Consider the following 9,161-nt stretch of genomic DNA (forward strand, 5'->3'; position numbering starts at 1 on the left):
CATGCAATCCTTCACCATTGTCACCCAGTAGTAGCACATCCTCTTTATGCGAAAATGGAGCTTGGGACCAGATTGGTATACTCCACATGAGCCATAATGTGCTTCCTCCATTGCTTGGCGGGCTTCTTCTTTGTCAACACATCGCAAGAATAGTCCTTCAAAAGAGCGGCAAAACAATGTCCCCTTATAGAAGATGAATCGTGGTGCTCTTCGTTTGATGTCTGTTCTTTGTCGCGGTTATTCAGGTAACTTTCCATGTTCAAGGTACTCTATCAGTGGTTGCCTCCAATCTTCTTCTTCAATCACTCGAACAGACGTATGATGGCTTTCGTTGATTTGAAGATCCAGAAGTCTAGGAATAACCCATCGATGACACACATATACCTTTATTGAATCATTCTCTCCAAGTGCCATCATCGTAGCCAAGATAGCCAAAGCATCAGCCTTGCAATTTTCTTCTCTTGGGACATGGTTTAAGAACACTTGGTCGAATTTTTCAAGTAAACCAGAAGCGTATTGATAGTATGGAAATAGATCTTTCTTTATTACCTCGTAACTCCCCAAAAGTTGGCTGAGGATCAGCTTAGAGTCTCCGTAGATCTCCAACTGTAGAATCATCATTTCTAATGCCATTTCGAGACCGATGATCAAAGCTTGGTACTCTGCGGCATTGTGGGAGCATGTTTCACCTAAAACAAAAGAGAATGGCAAGACTTGTCTTTCTGGAGAGATCAACACAACACCTGCCCCCGCACCATTACGACGTGCAGATCCATCAAAGAACATTGTCCATGGTGGAAACTCTTCGATGAACAAAATGTCTTCATATGGAAACTCATCCGAAAGCTCCCATTCCGTCGGAAGAGGGTGATCAACCAGAAAATTTGCTAGTGCTTGTCCTTTCACGGCTTTTGTGGTGTGTATATGATCTCATATTTGTTAAACAATATGGACCATCTTGCTAGGCGTCCAGAAAGAACAGGTCGAGTCATCGCGAACTTCACGCGATCTGCTCGAGAGATGATTTTGATGGTGTATGCTTCAAAATAATGCCTTAGATTCGTTATCACATAAACTAACGCTAAGCATATTTTCTCAACAGGCGTATAGTTCATCTCAGCTCCTATCAGAGTTCAGCTAAGGTAGTACAAGGTTTGTTCCTTTCCTTCCTCATTTTCTTGAGCAAGTAGTGCTCCAAGTGAACGTTCATGTGCCGCGATATAGAGTATCAATGGCTTCCCAAGCATTGGCGCCCCTAGCACAGGTGGATTCAACAAGTATTTTTTGATGCTTTCGAAAGCATTTTTACATGACTGATCTTAATGAAAAGGGATATCCTTCCTCAATAGATGATTGAAGGGTTGACACCGTCCAGCTAGATTAAAGATGAACCTCCGGATCAATGCTAAGTTTCCTTGGAGACTTCGAAGATCTCTCAAGTTCTTTGGCTTGGGCATTTTCTGAATGGTGTCAATCTTTGCAGGATCAACTTCAATTCCACGATGACACACAATGAAGACAAGAAACTTTCCTGAGGTAACTCCAAATTCACACTTGAGTGGATTCATCTTCAAGTCGAATTTTCTTAACCTTTCAAAAACAATTCGAAGGTCTACAAGGTGGTAACGCCTACTCTTCGTCTTCACCACCAAGTCATCAACATAGCATTCAACCCACTTATGAAGCATGTCGTCAAAGATGTTTTGCATCGCGCGTTGGTAGGTGGAGCCGGCATTTCTCAGACCGAAGGGCATCACTTTGTAGCAATATATCCCTTTTAGAGTTCGAAAAGAAGTACACTCTTCATCTATTGGAAACATTCTGATTTGTTTTTATCTGAAGACCCATCCATGAAAGACATAGCTCCATACCCTATTGTAGCATCAACCATGAGTTCAATAATTGGTAGCAGGAAGTCATCTTTTGGACATGCCTTGTTTAGGTCTCGAAAGTCGACACAAACATGTATTTGACCATTCTTCTTCTTGACAGGTACAATATTTGATATCCATGATGGGTACTTCACCTCTCGAATAAATCCTGCCTCGATAAGCTTGTTGACTTCGACTTCAATTTGTGATACGAGCTCGAGTCGAAACATGCGTTGTGACTGCTTCATAGGGCGTGTTCCAATTTTGATCCCTAAATGATGAACAGCTACCTTAGGACTAAGACCAGGCATTTCTTTATACGACCAAGCTAAGACATCTTTGTACTCGGTCAACAACTCGGAGTATTCCTCCTCCTCTTGAGGCGTAAGAAGTGCACTAATGAAGGTGAGGCATAGATCTTTCGGAGTACCTAAACTGAGTTCCTTATGCTCATCCACAGTTGATTGGCCGACATCTTCTAGTTGGGTGGGAGCCTCATGTACATCATCAACGTTAAGGCATGGGCTATCTTCCACAGTTATGTGATAGGATGTTTCCACAAAGTCGGACTTTTCTCTTTGACTTCCTTGGATGGTCGGCATGGCTTCTTTCTCTTTCTTTGCTTCTTTATGAGGCTGGCAAGTGTAAACAATGGTTCTCCTTTACACCTTCAGCGGACCATCTGTGGATATTGACAAAATAGACATCCTCTTCATACGTGATGAGAAAGCACTACAGATTTCTTTGTCAGCAACAACTTCAAAATGATTTCGCTCCTTATCGACTTGCTCCTTATGTTTTGACAGTATATTTCTAGATGTCGACTTCCTTGTGGTCCCTAGGCGACAAAAGATAGAGGTTTTTGAGGTAGTGGAAACTTCTTTTAGATGTTTGGAAGATACACGTTCACCTTTGTGACTTAGCCTTTCAAACACCGAGACCGAAGGGGTTGAGCCTCCAATGCGATCAAATACTGAAGCCCGTTGTTTTATTTTCTTTCCCTTAGCTTCCTTCATCTCCTTTACCGAGGTGTATTGTGATGAAGCTATCTCTTTGCTTCTATTTGATGAAATTCAAAGAGGCTCTGCCAAACTGAACCTCAACCCAAACTTTGGAGTGGCGACGTAGTGCCCTTGCTTTCTCAACTTCATTTTGGACTCATTGAGCCCATGTATTTTTTCACTAGTGACTTCGTCTTTGAGTTCTCCTAGTTGTGATGGATTGGAGATTATAACCAGACTTTTCAAGCAATATGAAGGCCGTAGGATCATAGTGCCCTTTTATTTTATCAGCATGGAGATTGCCTTTAGCAGACTCACAAGTCACGGATGGGATTTGTTCAACTGGGACAGTCATATGCTCCTTCAAATGTTGTATATCTTTGTGACTCATTTGCTTCTTTGGAGTACATTCGTGTAGCAAAGGTTGCCCTTTCTTTCGATGCTCACGTGGCATATAGCGAAAAACCAGATGCTCCTCAGTACTTGTCTGTATGTCACATTCAGATGATGATAGCTTAATGGAGACTTCTTCCGTTCCCTTCTTAGGCAGCTTAGTGGTAGTCCATTGAGCCTCATTTTCCTCTTCTGACTTGACATCAGCTTCATCATCTGATGATGGTTTCTCCACTCTCGGTTCACAAGAATCTAGGTAGAATTTTGCGTCTGCAAAGTATGACTCCGTGTTAGTTAAAGGCTTGATGTCTGCATCAATTTTGACTATCTCACCATCTCTTCTGTACTTCAGACATTGATGCAAATTAGATGATACCACTCCATTCTCATGAATCCAAGGACATCCAAGCAACAAGTTGTATGATGTTTTAGCATCTATGACGTGAATCAGGGTGTTTGAATTCATCTCACCAATGGATAATCATACGCGGATCATAATTATGGCGCGTTGTCCTCCTTGGTTGAAACCTTTGATTGTTAGGTTACTTTTGGATAGCTCATCGATAGAGATCCTACGCTTTTTTAGCACCATCTTTGGCATGATGTTGACAGCCGAACCATCATAACCAAGTATGCGATTGAGATGTTATTCCCGAATGGACCCTACAACAAACAAAGGTGTGTTATGTGGCTTAGACCCTAGAAGCAAGTCATCATCTGTGAATGAAATTATTGCACAACATGTGACAACTTTTCCGTTATCATGATGTTCTTGTGTTTTCATTGGAGCAGGCTCATCGTTGCTTTCCGTTGTTTCGTCAGTACTAGAAACTACATGTGTACATCGACATGACCTCCATGAAGGAATTTTCCAGGAAAGAATTCTTGCAATGTGATGTGCTTTCGGAACTTCGGCGATAAGGCACTATTAATCTTCTTGATAGTAGAAGATTTGATATTTCTTGGTGATTGTAGCCTATCTGCATTGCTCATCATCGCTCTTGAATTAGGAATTCGTAGCCTCAAAACTGCCTGATGTTTTCGCTTCATGTGAGTGACTAGAATCCAACCCTCATCGTCTTTGCCTTTGGAGTGATCGTCTAGCTCTAGTAAACTTTAAAGCTTTTTCCTTGGAATATCAACATCAACGGGCTCGAAACTTCCAAATTGTAAGAAGGCAGTGCTTGACACGTTATGCAACTTTGAACACTTCTTTTCCTTGAGTGCGATACTCGCATGATTTGCTTCTGCTGTTTCATCCATCTCTATGATGATTTTTCCTTCACTTACAAGAGCCATGATTTTCTCCTTCAAGATGAAGCATTTCTCTGTAGGGGGCTGATGACGCGATGAAACTTGCAGTATTTTGGATCGCCAACTTTGCCAATTTCCTCTGGCCTTTTTGATTCGAGGAGATTGATGACTTTCTTGTCCAACGGTTCATCAAGGATTGTGGGTACGTCTGAATATGGAAATGGATAAACCTTCGCCTTTAATTCCCTCAAGGTGGGACGACGCTTCTCCTCTTTGGGATATTGACTCGGGGTCTTATCCTCCTTCACTTTTTGCTTAGTAGTGACCTTCACAGAAGTGGCTTTCACCGCCATTGATTCATTGGTTTGGTTCTTTGATGCAACATTTTTCTTGAACTCCTTTTGATCAGCAAATGGAGATGTTTTTCCATGACTTGCGATGCTTAACTCCATGTCATGTGCTCGTGTTGCAAGTTCTTCAAGGGTTCGCGGTTTGATCCCATGTAGGATGTGCAAAACGCCCCAGTGCATTCCTTGAATGCACATCTCCACAGAAGATATTTCTGAAAGGCGATCTTTGCAGTCCAAACTTAACGCCCTCCAACAATTAATGTAATCCACCACGGGCTCGTCCTTCCTTTGCTTGGTGCATGTCAACTCTATCATGCTTACAGATCTTCGGTTATTGTAAAAACGATTGAGGAATTCCTTCTCAAGTTGCTCCCAGCTATCAATGGACTAGAGATCCAAGTCAATATACCAGTCAAATGCATTCCCATTCAGAGAACGAACAAATTGTTTCACTAAAAGGTCACCATGCGTTCCAGCATTGCTACAAGTCTCGACAAAGTGGGCAATATGTTTCCTCGGGTTACCTTTGCCATCAAATTGATGTAGCTTTGGTGGTTGATAATTGGTTGGCATGGTTAAACAATCAATCTTATTAGTATAAGGCTTAGAGTAGTAAAACGAACTTTGTGATGGTCCGCCATATTGAGCTCTGATGGTGCTTGTTATCATGTCTTGCAATTGTTGGATAGATAATGCCGCAACTGAAGTAGATTGCTTTTTCCTTTTGAATGTTTAACTTTGCAAATGATTCCTCAACAGCTGTTTTCTGGGAGTTGAAGACAGGTGAACGAGGAGGGACATGGCTTGACTCTCTAGGTGCATAGGCCTCCAATTTGTTCATGAGTTGAGCGATTTGAAGGTCTTTGTCTTCAGCAGATTTCTTCAAGACCTCTATAGTCTGTTCCATCATGGCAAACTATTCGTCCATGTTAGTTGCGTCAGTCATCAAGGCATTGACTTCCGTTCAAACTGAAGAATCCACCAAATCCTCAAATCTGCCAAGATTTGAGGCTGTTTGAGAAAGTTCATCAAACAGCGAGAATGGGGTGTTACCCCCAGAGATTGCGGTTGCAAACGTCATAAGAGATCTGCTCTTCTTTGCCTTCTCCAAGGAGGCGAAGTATTCGGATCCATCCAAGCCACTAGCCTTGAACTTGCTTCGAGTGATTGGGCCAACATGACTTAGCTCAGCGGATGCGACAACAGTAGCATCTTTGCATGAAACATCACACTTGCGGAAGGCCGTTGTAGCAGTAAATCTGAAGATTGTAGTTTTTAACTTGCAAGAAAGAGAGATGAAGGGCAGAATTGGTCCCACCGGGCGTGCCAAAATTTGTTCGCAACAAATTTTCGAAAATAAACTACAAAAAAAATAATATGAAGAAAAAGAGATTTTATTGATAAATATTTGTGGGTACAATTCTATGTATCCCTTGATTCTCTTATCTGAAATTCTTCGTGATTCGAGGGCTTGAGAAGCATCTTTCTTGAATGTAGGATGATACAGACCTCCTTGTTAATCGCCAAGAATGTCGAGCAGCACTTTGTTGTTACGGGTTGATCTCCGAGTAGAACTCCGTTGATCACTCCTTTGTTGAAGAACTAAACACTTGGTGATTGATCTCTCTGTTTGTGGATGCCTTCACCAATTGTGAAGTGTTCTTCTCCAACTCTAAATGTCCTCTGAGATTTACGTAACCCCTCTATTTATAGTTGTAGAGGATGGGCAGTCCAGCTACATTTGAACTTTTTTGCTTGATTTTGATTGGCCCATGTCATTTTAGCCACTTGTCGACCTGTGGTTGGTTCTTGCTTGACTTGGGTTGCCACATCATTTAACACATGGCGTCATCTTTTTGGCAGTTTGACTAGATATGCCATGTTACTTGACACATGGCATGAGTCTGGGCCATAAGATGAAATGGACCTTGGGCTGAAAACAATAGAATGGACTAATTTAACTTGTAAAGCCCAAATTAGTTATTTAACCCAATTGAATTTAATCCAAATTTTGTATGGATTAGACCCAATAAATTTTATATGTCTACAAATACATAAGAAAAAACAAAGATAAAGAAGCTAATGAGCAAAACTACTAAGCATATAATAAATATACAAAAGAGAGAATATGAGAGAATATATATATACATAACAAGAGAAGAGAATATACTATCAAGTTATTACAGGCCAATTGTCTCAGAATATATCAAATGTAACAAATAAACTTCACCCCCCCTTCCCCCGAAATAAAGATAAGCATTGTTCCGAATGCTTCACAAAATAAGAGTAAAGGAGGGAAAAGAGTGAAGAAAAATCCCTATAGCTCCTTGGACATCTCTGCGTCCCCAGCAATGTCATCGCTCTCCGGCTCAGCCAATTGGATCCCATCATCCTCGACTCTAGGTGTGGCTGGGTTGGCGAATATCACATGCACTGCCTCAACAGTGTCGGTAGTAAGGTCTAGCTCTTCCGACTGGTCAGCTGGTGCTACCGGTGCAGATGGGGCTCAAGGATCTGGTGCGGGTCAAGTAACATGTCAAATGGAAGATCTCCGACTGTAGCAATTTTGTTAACCTCTTTCTGGAGCTTATCCACTGACTTCTTGCTGGCCTAGGACTTCCGCATCTTCTTTACTTCCTTTCCCACCTCTTCAATGGCTGACCCGTGCTGTATGAAGGTGTTCATGATTGTCTTCTGGTTATCTAGAAGCTTCTTCCGCGGACCCCACATCTTTTCTTCTGCGCCTTTTGTCACGCCCCCTTTTTCCCTACACGGAGAGGAGTCCGGGTTTCGACATTCATGGAGGTGTAATGACTCATTTACTTTTGGGAATTGGGTATTGCGTTTTTGAAGAGTCTCCACCTAACGATTTTTAAGGTGCGTTAGGGCACCTACAAGGTTTATCTACAACTACGTTTGATAACCACAGATAGGGTAAGGGCTTGAAATTATCCTAAGGGGAAGGTGTTAGGTACCCCTCAGAATCCACTAGTGTGGTTCCCGGCCAGATTGTTTTTTGTGAATTTGTGCAATTAGCAAATAGATAAGTAAGGCTCATATAGCAGGGGATTTAGGTTAAAATACACAAGCGTTTGAAAAAGGATTGATAAAAAAAAGCAAGGTTTTGAAAAGAGTTATAATCTAAGCATGCTTATGAATGTAAAAGGGGTCCTAGGTTTGTTTGTAATATGGATCACATCAGTACAATGCCCGTAATCACTCCTTAGAAAAGGGCTACGCGTGGTATTAGCGCACCGGTCATCATATACATATCTACCCTTTCCCACCCCGTGAAGTAAATTAAAGCGAGGGTTGGTCTCGATTCTTATTGCATGCTATTACCCGTCCCTTCCTATCAGTCTCGGAGGTTAGGACTCTTATCCTATATGATGGAGGTTCTAAGCAGACCCTCAGGTTTAAAGGCAAAATACTAAGGCGACATACAAAACAGGTAGTACTGCATTGAAAAAGGGAAAACACAAAAAACGAATAGAAGGTTCAGATATACATCCCTAGATAAAGCACATAGACAGCATGACTTATACACAATTAACGTCTGAATTTAAAATCCTAAAGTAGGGTATTTGAGTGATAACATCAGAACCAGATTTATCATATGACTCAGAAAAGAAGTCTGAATCAGGTTTGCGTACTGATTTTAACAGTTGATAATTAAACAAAGGCAGTTCCAGTTTTATTAAAGTTATTACCTAAGGCTTGCCTAGGCGTAAAGCGATATACAACGGTTATCCCAAGTTATTAAGAGCAGTTTGGAGATTATTTTACCATTTATTTTACCCTATGAATGAAGTGCTGAAGCGAGAAACAAACGTCCTAAGAGCATGATTTCTAATGCATAATGAATCCTAAACATGGTTTCTATTGCACAATTAGGAATATAAACCTAATGACATGCTTTCTACCCTTTAACAACTATAACATGCATATTTCCCCATCCCTTTTAACTAGCGACCCCAGTACTTGTTTACCAATTATTACAGACCATGTGATTGAATTACACAAGAAAAAATAAAAAAAATAAGAAGTTACAACTACAGGAAGCCTGATTCTGACTTCCTCTCTAAGTTACATAATAAACCACCTCAAATGCTAATATTGTTCCAAAGCTTCATCATACCTGGGTGTGTCAAAGTTACCTAAGGACCTCAATGGATCTCGGGTAGTGCTCACACCCAGATTGCATAACCAAGAGTAGGTGCAGTGTGGAAGGGCCTGCCCTTATGTGTCCAGGTTCAGAGGGAGCTCAAGGGTCCCAAAGCAAGGCTCACACA

General features: G+C 41.4%; 1 protein-coding gene across 1 annotated transcript; it reads right to left on the reverse strand.

Annotated features, from left to right (window-relative positions):
• LOC109227693 lies at nt 238–1,754 on the reverse strand. The gene is made up of 2 exons (XM_019392891.1): nt 1,424–1,754; nt 238–908 (listed from the first exon to the last, which is right to left on the reverse strand). Exons 1-2 carry the CDS (start codon nt 1,752–1,754, stop codon nt 238–240), a joined length of 1,002 nt encoding a protein of 333 aa, XP_019248436.1.

This window comes from Nicotiana attenuata, chromosome 6 (assembly GCF_001879085.1).
Source record: "Nicotiana attenuata strain UT chromosome 6, NIATTr2, whole genome shotgun sequence".
NCBI classification, from domain to species: Eukaryota; Viridiplantae; Streptophyta; class Magnoliopsida; order Solanales; family Solanaceae; genus Nicotiana; species Nicotiana attenuata.